The sequence below is a fragment of the Takifugu flavidus genome, chromosome 22 (genome assembly GCF_003711565.1).
Source record: "Takifugu flavidus isolate HTHZ2018 chromosome 22, ASM371156v2, whole genome shotgun sequence".
NCBI lineage: Eukaryota > Metazoa > Chordata > Actinopteri > Tetraodontiformes > Tetraodontidae > Takifugu > Takifugu flavidus.
The window spans coordinates 9269030-9287242 of NC_079541.1; the positions used below are offsets into that span (position 1 = coordinate 9269030).

An 18213-nucleotide genomic window follows, 5' to 3' on the forward strand; every position below is an offset into this window, starting at 1 on the left:
ACCCATTCCCCCTCGGCCCTGGTCCCATATCGCTTTGGATATCATTACCGGTCTGCCCCCCTCCGAAGGTAACGACACAGTACTGACAGTGGTTGATCGCTTCTCCAAGGCGGTACATTTTGTTTCCTAGCCAGGAATCCGACGCGGCGGTACCCTCTGTCCGTGCCCAGTTCCGCCGGATCAGACAAGTGTGGCGGGAGACCTGAGCCGCACTGGGAAGGACGGCGGAGCACAACAGACGTCTGGCAGACCGCCACCAAGCACCGGCCCCCAACTACCAGATGGGCCAGCAAGTGTGGCTCTCATCCCGTGACCTCCCCCTCCAGACGGAGTCCAGAAAACTCGCCCCCAGGTATATCGGCCATTATTCCGTGGACAAAATCATTAACCCCAGTGCAGTTCGTCTCCGTCTCCCAGCCTCCCTGAACGTCCACCCAGTGTTCCACGTCTCCCTCCTCAAACCGGTTACGGAAAGCCCCCACCAGCCTCCTGCACCACCACCGCCTCCCCACGTCTCATCGAAGCCATCCGGCCTACACGGTCAACAGGATTCTGGACGTACACAGGTGGGGGTTCCAATACTTGGTTGACTGGGAGGGGTACTGCCCGGAGGAGCGCTCCTGGATTGGGCGCTCCCTCATCCTGGACCCGCAACTGCTGCGGGACTTTTATCGAAGGTTCCCGGATAAGCCAGGTAGGACGCCAGGAGGCGTCCATTGAAGGGGGGGGGGTACTGTCGTGGTTCAGTTTCTGGACGGCATCCGGGGGCAGGCCGATCTCCGAAGAGCGCTGAGCTTCCAGCGCACCTGAAGCTGGTTACGTCCTAATCAGCGCTTACTTAAGCTCTCCCCTCTTTGCCTCCGGTGCCGTATTGTTGCTTTTGTTCACGCATCATGCTCCAGCTCCAGCTCCCCGAGATCGCCCATCCTTCGCCTCATTGTTCTCTAGTTTTGTGAGTTTTCTCCTGTGCCTTGTCACCTTTTTCAGTTGTTTTTTTCCTGTCGGTTTTTTCCCATTTTGAATGGTGATTTTTCGTTCGCTCTTTCAGTTGATACTTTTCCGGAGTTTTGTTGTTACGTTGATCTTCTTGGATATTGTGCAAATAAAGAACCTTTTGCATGCACTCTGTGTCTGGGTCCTGGCCTGCCAAAACGTTCCATAACAAACATCCCGCTCATATACATGAATACAAAGATAAAACTGGATGCCAGGAGGCAGCTGCAGGTTGTAAAGCTAGCACCATATACCTTTAACACCCAGGATATCCCAGAGAACAACCACTTTATTTCAGATGTCCTGAGCAGACATGAATTAGCGAAAACATCATAGGAGAGCCATATTACTTAAAAAGGTCCAGCAGGTCCAAGATGACTACATGTAGACTATCCTCTGACTATGCCTGAATTGCCAGATCAAAAACGTCAACAGCGTAAACTTGAAGTGGGATGTCTGTCCGTGAGCAGTAAAAGCGATGACCGGTGTTTTTGATCAGACAATCGATCTTTGGTTATACAGTATCTGTTACAATTAAAATAGTTTCAAAGCACTTTACAGAATCCCAGGGCCTGCCCCTCAACAAGCAACAGTGGCAGGAAAAACTCCCCTTTAACAGGAAGAAACCTTGAGCAGGACCAGGCTCATGTAGGGGGACCCTCCTACTGATGGGGAGGCTGGGTAGAGAGGGAGGAGAAGAGGGAAGATAGGTAGAGGAGAGAATAGGCAGAGATCAGGAAAATACATTAATTATAACAAACTGTTGGTGTATAAGTTGAGTGGGTGAGCAGGGTCAGAGGTCCGTAGGTCAGCATACAGCTATGAAAAACAAAAATCTTCTATTCCATTTACTCCAGATGGTCCAACGACCAATGTTCAAAGCACAAAAATGAATAAAAACATTCTTTATTTACATCTGTCAATAACATTTTGCTAATATGTTTTGTTCTTGCACCCATGCAATATAAATGAAATTGAATTCTCCATGTTTGATGAAGTCAGTCCATTATTGTCCCGATTTGTGTCATCTGGTCCTAAATGAGAAAACAGTTCTAAGTTGAGCGAGCAGTTATTAACAATACATTTGTAGCTACTTCTTTGCCATAGACGGAAAGGGCACCTTGAGCTGCTGGATGGATCTCTCCAGGGCATGAACATCCTCACTGTGCCTCCTCTCCTCCAGTTCCTGAATCTCAATTGCTTTAATCTCAGTTGCTTCATATTTAGACAATTGTTCAGCCAGTTGCTTCTTCAACTCATCATTCTTCTCCTCCAGATCTGAAATCTAGGGTTGTGATAAGTTAGCGTTTCACCAGATAGATTCTAGAAGCTGATTAATAGTTCTGGTTAGCAAAAGACAACAAAAACTGTGAATAAATCAGTGGATAACTTTTAAACAAATCTCTTTATCGACTTAAATTTGCCAACATGGTTTTATGATCAAATGATTCATGTCCTTAACTCTTTTCTCCAGGTCAGCCTTGCCCTGCTCTGCTATCAGAGTCTCCCTTGTGCCAAAAGCAAGACTGTCTTCATAGAGAATCTTGTGGGCAGCAACGTTCATTTGCAGCTCATCTCTGACACAGGCGAGCAGCAGACCCCTCTCAGGACAGTTAACAGTCTCTTGTCTGATCAGCTCATCTTTGAAAAGAAAAAATAAAAGCTGGACTCATGTAATAAATGGATACCATTATTTTCAGTCTATAAGCCGCTACTGTTTAACACCCTTTGAGTCCTGCAGCCTATACAAAAGTGCAGCTAATTTATAGATTTTTTTGGCAAACGGCCACTGGGGGGTGCTCTCTAGGAGTAAAGGCAAAAGTAAAATGCGCGTGGGGAAAGACTATGTACTGAAGAAGATACCAGTTTTGATTTTCATCAGTCATTTTGCACAATATGCACACGCCCATATTGGGAAAGACACGAGGAAACACACACGATGTAGCTTTTAAGCTAAAGGTCATCGATCTGGCCTTCAGAGAAGCAAGTTAAGCTACTGCACGTAAACTTGTCATCAATGAATCGGCGGAGTGGGGAGAACTCAGTCCATGTAAGAAGACGACTAAAGATCACAGAGGACATAAAAGCAGGTGGAAAACACTGGCGAGGTGTTCCCACTGGGGAGATTAGCTGAAAGTAAAAGCAAAAGAAAAACTGCTCAATTTTGGGCAGTTTCAAACAAGGCTAAAACTAAAAAAAAATCTTCTGTGTGTCATCTTTCAGTGTAAATATCTCATGCTACAATGTGAAAACCTGTGGCTTATCTTCAGGTGCGCTCAATAGTCCGAAACTTTTGTTAGCTATATACAGTAAGCTGGTCTCTATTTAGCATCCCCTCCCACCTCCTCACCAAAGCACTGAGCATAAATTTCTCTTCGTATTGGGCAGATTCCTCGACGCTTTGCACGTCTTCGCTGTAATTTCTTGTCCAGCAATTCTGCGAGCTGAATCACATCTTCTTTTGTAGATGCAGCACTGGAGACTTGTTGCATCCATAACTTGTCTCCCTCCAACCATTGCCTGGAAGAAAAATTAGTCGAGTATGTTGGCCAACACGTACAGTCTCAATCTATCAATACACTGGTCAGACATACCTGGGTGGAAAGATGGTGTTCAGAATCTGCTGATTACTCTCCTTTATGGGGCCCGATTTCTCTTTCTGGGGTTGTTGAGAGGAGGCAGACCTAATCTGGAGGATTTTGTGTTACATATCATTACATATAGACTCCAGGTGCTTCCATGTGCACAGGTGGAGGACTATTAAGTATATCTACATCTATAAATATATATAAATGACTCGTACCTTTTGTGATTTTTCAGTTGTGTTTGCGTTGACCACAACTGAGTCGTCATATTTTAAAAGAGACTTAGGGGCTGACATTGTCCTTTTGAGGGCTATAAGAATATATTGAGACACAAAGTGAATAAAACATCTTAAATGTGTTTGAATGCAAAAGAAAACTATTCAATTTCCCTTTGATTCCAGGTTGTTTTGCTTTTTTTGCCATTGAAATTGCTTCCCTTCTTAGCACTAGCAAAGCGTCTCAAAAACGTTTTGGCAGTTGCTTTTTTGTTGTTTTGAATTTTTTTTGAGGTTGCATTAGTTTCTGCTAATTTCTAAAGCTTGCAAAAAACCACAATAAAGGCAAAGGCTGTGTGTTAAATGCAATATTTCACTTATTCCAGTGTGTCATTTAAAAGCCAGGGTGGGCTATGCAGTCAGGACAGGGGGCCATCAACACCTGGACAGGGACATGGCCCCTTGTAGGCCCCTTTGTAGAACGATCATCCCTCCCAGCCCAAGATGCTGAAGCACTGCTCACCCTTACTTTAGAAATCAAACATGTGCTAATGTTTAAGAGTTCCCCAGTAGCTGATTCTGTGTGTGCGCGTGTGTCTTCATGTATGTTCAGGAGCCCCCCCCCCCCCCCAAGCAATCAAAGAAGGCACATTACATTATCTCAGTTTGCCCTTCTTCCCTGTATGATGATATACATCTGTATCACATCTGTCTATCCTTCGACACACAGGAAATACCAAGATGAACATGTTCAGTGCACCTTGCTTTTTATGAGACTCACAGTAACAAGCTTTTCTGTCGTCAGTATCTTCCCTTATATTTTCTATTTTTAGAGCGGAGTGTGACTGAATTAATTAGATACTGGTAATACAGCGGATAGTTTTCAAACATGTATGATAGTTGTATGTTGCTTTGAATCAAAGCTCCTTTAACCTTGATGACTGAAAGATCAAACAGTGTGATTAAGGCTTTTCCTATTTATTCAAACGGTTCAAGTTGTTGCCGTGGATTTAACCCAAACATGCAATCGTCAAAATTTAACATTTAAGTTATAAATGCTTAATTGGTTTAAGTAATCAAGGAGTGAAAAGCTTGTAGCCTCAACTTAAATGTACAATTATCAGAACCTTTAAGTGAAATAAACTCAAAATCTTAAATTTTGTATCTCTCTCCTGTATCTATGATTTGCAGTCCATGCATTTGTTACTTCCAGGCTGGACTATTGTAATTCTTTATTATCAGGGTGTCCAAACTCCTCTTTAAGAAGCCTCCAGCTGATCCAAAATGCTGCAGCCAGAGTCCTGACAGGTATTGACAAAAGAGATCACATAACTCCTGTAATGGCGTCTCTTCATTGGCTGCCCGTTAAATTTAGAATCATTTTTAAAACCCTTCTTCTGACCTACAAGGTCCTCAGAGGTCTAGCTCCATCCTACCTGGAGGAGCTAGTGATACCTTATCAGCCCAATAGACTGCTCCGCTCTCAGAATGCTGGTCTACTTGTGGTTCCCAGAGTCTCTAGGAGTAGAATGGGGGGCCAAGCATTTAGCTACCAGGCCTCCCTGCTATGGAATCAGCTCCCTGTCCAGGTACGGGAGGCTGACTCCATCACTACTTTTAAGATCAGACTTAAAACATACCTCTTTGAAAAAGGTTATTGTTACTAATTCTGTAGTTCCAGTTATTATCATAGACAGACAAATTATCATACTTAGGGGGTCGTCAAATCATTAGGTTAACATCTTAGCTATGCTATAGGCCAAGGCTGCTGGCGTCCAGAAACATGATCAAATCATTAGAAAACCATGTTTGAAACATAATAATTAGAGTGACTACAAATATGACTAGCTTAAAATTACTGACTGTACGCTTTCTCAAATAGGGAGGGCCTAAATCTAAGTTTCCAAGTAGAGTCTTAGGAGTTCTCCTCAGTGCCCCCTCCCCCGCCCGTGTCTCCCTTGTGCCAAAAGCAAGACTGTCTTCATAGAGAATCTTGTGGGCAGCAACGTTCATTTGCAGCTCATCTCTGACACAGGCGAGCAGCAGACCCCTCTCAGGACAGTTAACAGTCTCTTGTCTGATCAGCTCATCTTTGAAAAGAAAAAATAAAAGCTGGACTCATGTAATAAATGGATACCATTATTTTCAGTCTATAAGCCGCTACTGTTTAACACCCTTTGAGTCCTGCAGCCTATACAAAAGTGCAGCTAATTTATAGATTTTTTTGGCAAACGGCCACTGGGGGGTGCTCTCTAGGAGTAAAGGCAAAAGTAAAATGCGCGTGGGAAAGACTATGTACTGAAGAAGATACCAGTTTTGATTTTCATCAGTCATTTTGCACAATATGCACACGCCCATATTGGGAAAGACACGAGGAAACACACACGATGTAGCTTTTAAGCTAAAGGTCATCGATCTGGCCTTCAGAGAAGCAAGTTAAGCTACTGCACGTAAACTTGTCATCAATGAATCGGCGGAGTGGGGAGAACTCAGTCCATGTAAGAAGACGACTAAAGATCTCAGAGGACATAAAAGCAGGTGGAAAACACTGGCGAGGTGTTCCCACTGGGGAGATTAGCTGAAAGTAAAAGCAAAAGAAAAACTGCTCAATTTTGGGCAGTTTCAAACAAGGCTAAAACTAAAAAAAAATCTTCTGTGTGTCATCTTTCAGTGTAAATATCTCATGCTACAATGTGAAAACCTGTGGCTTATCTTCAGGTGCGTTCAATAGTCCGAAACTTTTGTTAGCTATATACAGTAAGCTGGTCTCTATTTAGCATCCCCTCCCACCTCCTCACCAAAGCACTGAGCATAAATTTCTCTTCGTATTGGGCAGATTCCTCGACGCTTTGCACGTCTTCGCTGTAATTTCTTGTCCAGCAATTCTGCGAGCTGAATCACACATCTTTTGTAGATGCAGCACTGGAGACTTGTTGCATCCATAACTTGTCTCCCTCCAACCATTGCCTGGAAGAAAAATTAGTCGAGTATGTTGGCCAACACGTACAGTCTCAAATCAATACACTGGTCAGACATACCTGGGTGGAAAGATGGTGTTCAGAATCTGCTGATTACTCTCCTTTATGGGGCCCGATTTCTCTTTCTGGGGTTGTTGAGAGGAGGCAGACCTAATCTGGAGGATTTTGTGTTACATATCATTACATATAGACTCCAGGTGCTTCCATGTGCACAGGTGGAGGACTATTAAGTATATCTACATCTATAAATATATATAAATGACTCGTACCTTTTGTGATTTTTCAGTTGTGTTTGCGTTGACCACAACTGAGTCGTCATATTTTAAAAGAGACTTAGGGGCTGACATTGTCCTTTTGAGGGCTATAAGAATATATTGAGACACAAAGTGAATAAAACATCTTAAATGTGTTTGAATGCAAAAGAAAACTATTCAATTTCCCTTTGATTCCAGGTTGTTTTGCTTTTTTTGCCATTGAAATTGCTTCCCTTCTTAGCACTAGCAAAGCGTCTCAAAAACGTTTTGGCAGTTGCTTTTTTGTTGTTTTGAATTTTTTTTGAGGTTGCATTAGTTTCTGCTAATTTCTAAAGCTTGCAAAAAACCACAATAAAGGCAAAGGCTGTGTGTTAAATGCAATATTTCACTTATTCCAGTGTGTCATTTAAAAGCCAGGGTGGGCTATGCAGTCAGGACAGGGGGCCATCAACACCTGGACAGGGACATGGCCCCTTGTAGGCCCCTTTGTAGAACGATCATCCCTCCCAGCCCAAGATGCTGAAGCACTGCTCACCCTTACTTTAGAAATCAAACATGTGCTAATGTTTAAGAGTTCCCCAGTAGCTGATTCTGTGTGTGCGCGTGTGTCTTCATGTATGTTCAGGAGCCCCCCCCCCCCCCCCCCCCAAGCAATCAAAGAAGGCACATTACATTATCTCAGTTTGCCCTTCTTCCCTGTATGATGATATACATCTGTATCACATCTGTCTATCCTTCGACCACAGGAAATACCAAGATGAACATGTTCAGTGCACCTTGCTTTTTATGAGACTCACAGTAACAAGCTTTTCTGTCGTCAGTATCTTCCCTTATATTTTCTATTTTTAGAGCGGAGTGTGACTGAATTTATTAGATACTGGTAATACAGCGGATAGTTTTCAAACATGTATGATAGTTGTATGTTGCTTTGAATCAAAGCTCCTTTAACCTTGATGACTGAAAGATCAAACAGTGTGATTAAGGCTTTTCCTATTTATTCAAACGGTTCAAGTTGTTGCCGTGGATTTAACCCAAACATGCAATCGTCAAAATTTAACATTTAAGTTATAAATGCTTAATTGGTTTAAGTAATCAAGGAGTGAAAAGCTTGTAGCCTCAACTTAAATGTACAATTATCAGAACCTTTAAGTGAAATAAACTCAAAATCTTAAATTTTGTATCTCTCTCCTGTATCTATGATTTGCAGTCCATGCATTTGTTACTTCCAGGCTGGACTATTGTAATTCTTTATTATCAGGGTGTCCAAACTCCTCTTTAAGAAGCCTCCAGCTGATCCAAAATGCTGCAGCCAGAGTCCTGACAGGTATTGACAAAAGAGATCACATAACTCCTGTAATGGCGTCTCTTCATTGGCTGCCCGTTAAATTAGAATCATTTTTAAAACCCTTCTTCTGACCTACAAGGTCCTCAGAGGTCTAGCTCCATCCTACCTGGAGGAGCTAGTGATACCTTATCAGCCCAATAGACTGCTCCGCTCTCAGAATGCTGGTCTACTTGTGGTTCCCAGAGTCTCTAGGAGTAGAATGGGGGGCCAAGCATTTAGCTACCAGGCCTCCCTGCTATGGAATCAGCTCCCTGTCCAGGTACGGGAGGCTGACTCCATCACTACTTTTAAGATCAGACTTAAAACATACCTCTTTGAAAAAGGTTATTGTTACTAATTCTGTAGTTCCAGTTATTATCATAGACAGACAAATTATCATACTTAGGGGGTCGTCAAATCATTAGGTTAACATCTTAGCTATGCTATAGGCCAAGGCTGCTGGCGTCCAGAAACATGATCAAATCATTAGAAAACCATGTTTGAAACATAATAATTAGAGTGACTACAAATATGACTAGCTTAAAATTACTGACTGTACGCTTTCTCAAATAGGGAGGGCCTAAATCTAAGTTTCCAAGTAGAGTCTTAGGAGTTCTCCTCAGTGCCCCCTCCCCCGCCCGTGTCTCCGGTCTTTCCTCTGTCTTATTCCATCTTACTCTCGACACACCTGCACATCGTCAGACAATCATCTATATCGGTACCTCCCTCTTTTTTGAAAAGCTCTATCATTTTCACCACGTCACTGGTTAGCCCTCAGCGGTAACAGCTCGGCTCAAAAACTCCTAGTAACTTGTGGTTTGGCAATTTCTTTTTTCGGGCCTTTTGCTCATTGTTCTCAGCTCCCATGACCGAAATATATTTTTCTGAGGCGTCATCGCTAATTCAGAAATCCAAGACCACCACGTGTCTTTTAGATCCCATCCCAACACACCTGTTGAAGGATGTTTCACCATTGATAGGCAGTTCTATCCTGGACCAGATCAATGGTTCTTAGTGACAGGCTATGTACCCCGGTCCTACAAGGTGGCAGTGATTAAGCCGTTGCTTAAAAAAACATCACTGGATCCTGACGTATTAGCGAATTATAGGCCAATATCCAACCTTCCTTTTATCTCTAAAGTTCTTGAGAAGGTGATGGCTCAGTTACTGGAGCACCTGCAGAGAAACAGCCTGTTTGAGATGTTTCAGTCAGGCTTTAGAGCTCATCACAGCACAGAAACGGCACTTCTTAAAGTTACTAATGATCTTATAGCTTCAGATCATGGACTGGTCTCTATGCTGGTTCTGCTGGATCTCAGTGCTGCTTTTGATACAGTTGATCACAGCATCCTGTTACATAGACTGGAACATGCTATTAGGATTAAAGGGACAGCACTAGACTGGTTTAGATCGTATTTATCAGATAGATACCAGTTTAATCATGTCCACGGTGTTCCCTCTTCATACAGTAGGGTTAGCCATGGAGTTCCACAAGGTTCTGTACTTGGAGCAATCCTTTTCACCTTCTACATGCTTCCCTTAGGAAACATTATTCGGCAGCATGGAAAAAAATTTCATTGTTATGCTGATGACACTCAGCTATATCTATCCATGAAACCAGAGGAGACAGAGCAGTTAGTGAAGCTTCAGACCCGTCTTAAAGACATAAAGTCCTGGATGTCTTCAAATTTCCTTCTCCTTAACTCAGGAAAAACTGAGGTCATGGTGTTTGGTCCTGAACCTCTCAGGGATAGATTAGATCACATTATCACTCTAGATGGTATCTCCTTAACATCTAGTCTCTCTCTGAGGAATCTTGGAGTAACTTTTGATCAAAATCTGTCCTTTAACTCACACATTAAAACAGTCTCCAGAAGTGCCTTTTTTCACCTGAGAAACATCGCGAAGATCAGGAAGCTACTGACGCGGCATGATGCTGAAAAGTTAGTCCATGCATTTGTTACTAGGCTGGACTATTGTAATTCTTTATAATCAGGGTGTCCAAACAACTATTTAAGAAGCCTCCAGGTGATTCAAAATGCCGCAGCTAGACTTCTGACAGGTATTGACAAAAGAGATCACATAACTCCTGTACTGGCGTCTCTTCATTGGCTGCCCATTAAATTTGGAATAATTTTTAAAACCCTTCTTCTGACCTACAAGGTCCTCAGAGGCCTAGCTCCATCCTACCTGGAGGAGCTAGTGATACCTTATCAGCCCAATAGACTGCTGCGCTCTGAGAATGCTGGTCTACTTGTGGTTCCCAGAGTTTCTAGGAGTAGAATGGGGGGCCGAGCATTTAGCTACCAGGCCCCCCTGCTATGGAACCAGCTCCCTGTCCAGGTATGGGAGGCTGACTCCATCGCTACTTTTAAGATCAGACTTAAAACCAACCTCTTTGAAAAAGCTTATTGTTACTAATTCTGTAGTTCCAGTTATTATCATAGATATATACTGTAGATATAGATATATAGATATAGATACATAGATATATTATCATATATAAATAAAGATTGATTTGATTTGATTTGATTTGATGTAGGTAGGTAGGTAGGTAGGTAGGTAGGTAGGTAGGTAGGTAGGTAAGTAGGTAGGTAGGTAGATTAAAAGTGGATTTGGATTTGTTTTCTCTTCTGGACTTATTGCCGGTAAATAACTTTGAATGAAAGATTATTGAATTATGTATTCTCATTCTGAATCAGAGTCCTGAATTGACCTGGTGCGCAACACACCTGTGAAAACAAATGCAGAATGATTCCAACATCAGCTACAGACAAAACTAAATGTTCAAAGCAACAAAATGGATTTGAACATTTCAACATTTTTCAAACATATTCATCAAGACATATTTGTTATTACAAATAATATATAACTTACATTAACTTGCATCCTTCTTGGGTGAAGTTACTCCTTTAGTTTCCTGATTTCTTTCATTTGGTCCTAAATTTAAAAACAGTTTGAAGATGAACAAGTTATTAACATAAAATTTGTGACTTCTTTTCCATAAAATGAAACAGCACCTTGATCTGCTGAATGGCTCTTTCCAGGGCATGAACCTTCTCATTGTACCTCCTCTCCTCCAGTTCCCGACTCGCAATTATTTTTTTCTCAGTTGCTTCATTTTTAGATAATTGTTCAGTCAGTTGCTTCTTCAACTCCTCATTCTCTTCCTCCAGATCTGTAATCTAGGGTTGTTATAAATTGGAGATCAGCATTTCCCCAGATAGTTTCTACATTCTAGAATTTATTCTCAAAGTTGATTCATAGTTCTGGTACGCAAAAGATATCAAAAACTGGGAATAATTCAGTGGATAACTTTTAAACTAATCTCTTTATCGACTTCATCAAATTTGTCAATAGTTTGGTTTTATGATCAAATGATTCATGTCCTTAACTCTTTTCTCCAGGTCGGCCTTGCCCTGCTCTGCAATCAGATTCTCCCTTCTGTCAAAACCAAGACTGTCTTCATAGACAGTCTTGTGGGCAGCAACATTCATTAGTAGCTCATCTCTGACACAGGCGAGAAGCAGACCCCTCTCAGGACAGTTTAGGGTCTCCTGTCTTATCAGCTCATCTTTGGAAAAAAAAAAAGGTGGACTAATGTAACAACTGTATAGCTACAGAAGTGGTATTTGTTTACCATCCTAACGACAGAGAAGTTGATCCTTTTCCACCTCCTCACCAAAGCACTGGGAATAAAGTTCTCTTCGTGTTGGGCAGATGCCTCGCTGTTTGGCACCTTTTTGGTGTAATTTCTTGTCTAGCGATTCTGCGAGCTGAATCACATCTTCTTTGGTAGATGCAGCACTGGAGACTTGTTGCATCCATAACTTGTCTCCCTCCAACCATTGCCTGAAAGAGAATTAGTCGAGTACATTGGCCAACACCTTACAGTCTTATCTATCAATACACTGGTCAGACATACCTGGGTGGAAAGATGGTGTTCAGGATCTGCTGGTTACTCTCCTTTATGGGGCCCGATTTCTCTTTCTGGGGTAGTTGAGAGGAGGCAGAGCTAATCTGGAGGAACGTGCATTTTGTATTACATATCCTGTTGTTTGGACTGATAATGTGATCATAATTATAGCCATCAGGTCTCTATGAAAATAAGTCTTTGCATTTTTACGTTTTGATTATTAAAATGTAATCAACAATTATGACTAAGCTTTGTATTCTCCATTTTCTTTTAATGTTTTGGCCTTGATTTGAGTTCAGTTGTCTGATGAATAATGAGAAATTTATTTGGCTGGGAAAAAAAACCTACCTATCTCTCCATATGCGTCACTTATGGGTCAAGTTAGCTGTTTCTGGCATCTGAGTGGTTACACGAGTAGCTCGTAAACTTTTGAGTGCAGTTTATCACCATTAGTTATTGTTTTCCCTCATGTTACCGAACAATTTAATTTTATTTTCTTCTTTACAGAATTGATTGTGCCATTGACAGTTTTCTACACTTAAATGGCAAATAAACCTTAAATATAAAAAACAAAAAACCCATCAAGTTTATTAAATCTAGCATTAAAATGGGATCTTGCTCAAAAATGACGTGACTGCAGTTTGTTAAAGATTCAAACCCTTCATGCTCGACAGTAGGTACAATTCAGTTGTTTAGTACTTAGTTTTCTTAGTTGCTAAATAAAATTAATCGAAAGTTACACTTACCTTGACTGATTTTCTAGTTTTGTTAACGATGACCAGAACTGGATTATTGTATTTTAGGAACGAATCAGTAACCACCATTATTGTCTTTTTTTTTACTGTAAAGGCAAAAGTAATGTGAGAGAGACCAAAACTTACTAAAGATGTCTTCAATATGTTTAGAACTAAAATAAAATGATGTTTCTGTTGATTTCTGTTTTGTTTTCGAACTTTGCTGAAGAGAGATGGCCCATTTCAATGGCAAAGGAACTCAAAAGAAACATTTTGCCAGTTGCTAGGAGCTATGCACAAGCTAATTCTGTGTCCATGTTCTGGCTGTCATATACTGTATGTATTAGATGTACATTCATATCGGTCCATCCTTCTACACAGCAGGAAATATGATGAACACGTTTGCTGCACCTTGTTTTTTATTCTGACTCACAGTATCCAGTGTTCTTGTTAATATCTTACCTTGTATTTTCTATTTCTAATGTTGGGAAATAGCTGAAATTAATAGATACCAGTAATAGAGAGGATTGTTGTTGTAAAACAACATATTATATTCGTATTACAGGATGTTGCTTTGAAATAAAGCTCCTTTCATCTTGAGCATTAAAAGATCAACTGTGGATGGAGGCTTCTCCTATTTATTCGTGTCCAAAGTTGTGACGTTGTTGATCTGCTTGGGTGCTTCAACAAAACCCCTGGTGGTCCTGTTGAGAGTGCTGAAATTTGTAATGGAATAAGATACAAAAAAGAAGGCACACAGAAATAAACGTGTCATTTGGATCGGACCAGACAGGACCGACCTACATCGAGTGTGTTGGAGCAAACTTCTGGCTCTCTGTTGTGTCACATGGTAGTTTTGCTTTTCACCAGCACCTCTCACTCTTTTTTTTTTCTAAATCATTACTTTTATGTTGGACAACGTGGTATAGACACCAGGGGGCGCTCTAGCCTAGACTGTCACTGATTCAGTCTTCAACTCAGATGTGCGGTCCTTCGGGACAATCAATACATAGAAGAGGGCAGACACACACTGGTGAGTGGTTGCCTCTATTCTATAGAAGTAAAACTTTAGTTTTCTCTTTAGTGCCTAGATACACCCTATAGCTGTGGTAAAACATGACAAATTTGAGTCAGTTATCATTTTGGTTATGATTTGCTAACAGCTATGTTAGATCTGCTGCATCCTACATCGTACATGCTTTCAGGAAATATTAGGACGTGTGACAGGAATGTGACAAATGAGAGCATGCCTTTCTAGAGGTGCCAGAGGCTTGGGGATCAAAATATCTGTTTCCCAAACGATGTCCATTTATATTTACCTAGGTCTATTAATTTTTTTTTCCCCTTTGTAAAATGCACTAAATTATATATTTTTAATAGCTGGTACTGGTAACCGGAAGAATAAAACTATTCCACAAATATTTATATTAGTCTATGTGAAATTGTGTTTTATACATCAAACAAGAATACAAAACTTAACGATCCTCCCTCCGAAAACCTATACTGTTCACACCACAACCTTACGTACGCACAACTTTCCGGCCCGTACTTTTTCGTCATTATGTCCATTACTGGAGACAGTTGGTCCCCAACACAACGTTCAACTCTTACCTTACTCTGCAAGGTTCCCATGGTAACCTGATCCTGTTTTATTGCAACCTGGTCTTGTCTTGCCGACTCACAGGGATTACTTTGGTGTTTAATTCGTTTTGTAACCTGGTCTCACCTTTCTGGCTCACAGGAATTTGTTTTGTAACCTGGTCTCGCCTCAATGACCTCACAGGAATTCGTTTCGTAACTTGGTCTCATCTCAATGGACTCACAGGAATTCCTTTACTTATATTTGTAACCTGGTCTTGTTTCTATGGGCTCACAGGAATTTGTTTCGTGTTTAGTTAAGCTATTTAGTGGTTAGCAGAGTAATGTCAGTGTCTATCCTACGCAGTAATTCGTTTCAAATAATAGGATAAATATGTCTTACCAATTTAATTCAGCCATGGAATTCGAAGAATCCTGTGACCGTCGATCGGGACCGCCTCGGTCCTCCTCCTCCTTAAGATTGCGGGGTTGAGGATGATTCAGGTGGACAGCCCCTGGTGGTCGGGTCCCGACGGACATACCCAAGATCCCACTTCTGACACCAAGTTTGTTGCGGAATTTAGCCATTTTGAGAAGTAAACGATGAATCTAAGTTACTGCATAGGAGATGGTTTATTTAGTCAGTCGGTCAGGATACACACACGGAAGCATGCGGAGAGATCTCTGCCTATGCGTACACAGTTCTGATCTTATATAGCCCGCCTCCAAGGTGTGGACACAGGACGTCTGCACAGCATGTGCACTGTCATGAACCAGCTCAGGGCTCAGACAAATTAGGGAGAACACACGTGACGGATTTTAGAAAAAAGGAAATTTATTGACAGGATTTCTCTTCAACCAAAAGGAACAACAAGTTGTGGAAAGTCTGTAAGGTCAGTAATGAATGCAAGTGCTGGCATGAGGGAACATGTAGTGTATAAAGGTGGTGCATGCAAAAAACAAAACAAAACCAAAACATCCAAGCAGACCAGGAGGGAGCCAAGCAAGAGACTGACTGCCAAGACTGTGGAGCATTTATAGCCCTCACAGCTAATCAGTCCAGGTGAGCTGGATCGCCACTTAGCAGTACTTGGCCCACCCACTGCCTGCAGAAGGGAGGAGACAACAGAGAGGTAGGCAGAGAAAACACAGCCAGGGTCATCACAGCGCGCTACATGCACAGCATGAGTTTGGTGCCTGCACAGCATGTGTGCTGGCTGGCGGAAGAAGTTGAATGGCTGAGAATGTCCCCCTCCTCAGTCGTTTGACGTAAGTCTACTTTGAAACTCAGGGCGCCTTTGTTTCCTGTGAATGTATGAGGTGCCAAAGAGGCTCATGTCCTCACCCAGTCTCTACCACACCCTTCCTAATTTCCATTTCTTTTCCTTTCTTTTGCACTCAAATTCCATTTCAACTTCACGGAGCTGTGGCCGATTTCCTGGCCCACAGCCAGCGCCAACTCCTCCACACTGAGCACGGAGCCCGCTCCCACCTTCACTCCGTGTCTTCTGCTCAACCCGGTCAGGTTGGCGTTCGCCGCCATTAGGGCCGCACGCGGTCGGCCGCCCCAGAAACTCACACACCCACTAAACTATTAAATAAATAAATAAATAAATAAATAGATAAATAAATAAATAAGAAACGCACCATAAAACCAACTATATTCACAAACATTCACACTCACACAGTTTTTTCACTTACTCTCTCTCTCTCCCGCTCACACTCCTTCCACCACCAGCAGAAAGAAAGAAAGAAAGAAAGAAAGAAAGAAAGAAAGAAAGAAAGAAAGATTTTTTAGATTTTACACAACCACTTTATTTACACAAATTCACACTCTGTTAAAAAACCAGTGCTGACAACAAAATAAATAGAATAAACAAAAAACAGTTACTCCACAAGGAGTTTGTCCACTGTCCGATTGGTCCGAAAGTGTCCTTTACAACATTCAAACACACATGGGCACTGGTCTAACATAGTAGGATCCGTCCTACAAAGGGAAAAACGACGGTGGCCTGTCACACAGGCTCCAGCGGGGGGCTCCATCCCTTCCCAGCCAGTCGGCCTACAAACTGGTGCTCTCGTTGGACTGTTCTCTCAGTTGTCTCCTGGCTTTGCCCATGTGCTTCTTCAGCCTGAAGATCTCAGGGTCAGTCAGGTCCGACACCACTCTGTGTTTGATCCAATGACCGGCTGACTGGATGAAGAGGAGCTTGTCGGGGAAGTAACTCCCCAAATCAGGGCCCCTCATGCCTTTGGTCTTTGTGAGAAAGTTCTTGATCATGCTCGGGGGGTACAAGTCATCCCTCTCGCTGTCCGCCACCGTGTTCGACAGCTCACTGGCATCGGACATGTACTCTTGATCACTGTTGTCCGTGGCAGCGGCTGCATCCTCCAGCCGTCCAGCTTTTCTGTCACCACCGTCGTTCATTACATTTTTCTGCTTTCTGCGCCGCTTTGGGGGAGCTGGCCGCCATTCAGACACCCCCCCCGCTGCCCTCACTTGTACCTGCACCTCCCTCACCCAGCTCACCTGTGCTCATTCCTCCCACACCAAGCTCGCCAGCCATTTTCCCTGTCTCCTGCCCCACGTCACCTACAGCTACACCCTGCTCACCGGTTTCACCCATGTCTCCCATCTCTCCTACCTCACCCAGTTCACTTATTTCACTCATTCCATCCCCAGTCTCACCCAGCCCGCCCAACACTTCAAAAGCCACCCCAGTTGGATCCATTTCCTTCCCCGCCTCACCACTCTCACCAGTCACCTCCACCACCATCTCCACATTCTCCCTCGCTCCACTCACCTCAGTCACACGCACACATTCACTCCGTTTTCCCTCCGCCTTCGACTCCATCTCCGCGCCGTCCGGAGCAGCGAGGTCCCCCTCCGCGCACCGCACCGCCTCCTCGCCGCCGGAACGGCGCGGCTCGGACAAGCCCTGGCGAGATGTCCCTCCTCGCCACAGTTAAAACATTTAAGGGCAGAGGAGGTAGCAAATAAAACGTAATCAAAGTCGTCCACACGGACGACGAAACGATAATTAAACTCCTCCGCCCTGTTGTTCAGAATCACGTGTCTCAACAATGGCGACCTGCAGCCCGATAGTAATTTTCTAATTGGAGACACCAGTTTCCCATGTCGGGACAGTTCTTTCGCCAGGAACTCATCGCTGATGAACGGCGGCACGTTGGACAAGGTAATCCGTGCCGCCGGCTGCGTCAGCGGAGTCACCTGGACGAACTGCCCCCCTACGGTGATCCCCGTCTCCACCAACCTGTTGGCCTGTTCCACCTGCTCTACGAACAGCACCACCGCCCTGTTCATGCGGGCGGCGGACTTCACGGAGCCGTGACCGATTTCCTGGCCCACAGCCAGAGCCACCTTCTCCACACTGAGCACGGAGCCCGCTCCCACCTTCACTCTGTGTCTCCTCCTCAACCCGGTCAAGTTGGCGTTCGCCGCCATGATGGCCGCACGCGGTCGGCCCCCACAAACTCACACACTCGCTAAACTAAGGAGCAAATAATTAAAAACGAAACGCACAATAAAACAAACCATGTTCACAAGCATTCACGCTCACACAAGAAAGGTCAGAAATAGGAAAAACACGTTTTTTTCTTTCAGTCTCTCGCTCT

At 43.2% G+C, this 18213-nt stretch overlaps 2 protein-coding genes across 2 annotated transcripts; both read right to left on the reverse strand.

Annotated features, from left to right (window-relative positions):
• Nucleotides 1–1570: 1570 nt before the first annotated feature.
• On the reverse strand, nucleotides 1571–4665 carry LOC130519521 (axonemal dynein light intermediate polypeptide 1-like). The gene is made up of 6 exons (XM_057023038.1): nucleotides 3797–4665; nucleotides 3588–3682; nucleotides 3344–3513; nucleotides 2456–2634; nucleotides 2114–2278; nucleotides 1571–2027 (listed from the first exon to the last, which is right to left on the reverse strand). Exons 1-6 carry the CDS (start codon nucleotides 3872–3874, stop codon nucleotides 1992–1994), a joined length of 723 nt encoding a protein of 240 aa, XP_056879018.1. The 5' UTR covers nucleotides 3875–4665; the 3' UTR covers nucleotides 1571–1991.
• Nucleotides 4666–6830: 2165 nt separating this feature from the next.
• Nucleotides 6831–14631, reverse strand: LOC130519564 (axonemal dynein light intermediate polypeptide 1-like). Its single transcript, XM_057023106.1, has 8 exons — nucleotides 14611–14631; nucleotides 12275–12447; nucleotides 12032–12201; nucleotides 11745–11923; nucleotides 11370–11534; nucleotides 11227–11289; nucleotides 7041–7132; nucleotides 6831–6926 (listed from the first exon to the last, which is right to left on the reverse strand). Exons 1-6 carry the CDS (start codon nucleotides 14629–14631, stop codon nucleotides 11254–11256), a joined length of 744 nt encoding a protein of 247 aa, XP_056879086.1. The 3' UTR covers nucleotides 6831–6926; nucleotides 7041–7132; nucleotides 11227–11253.
• Nucleotides 14632–18213: the final 3582 nt, after the last annotated feature.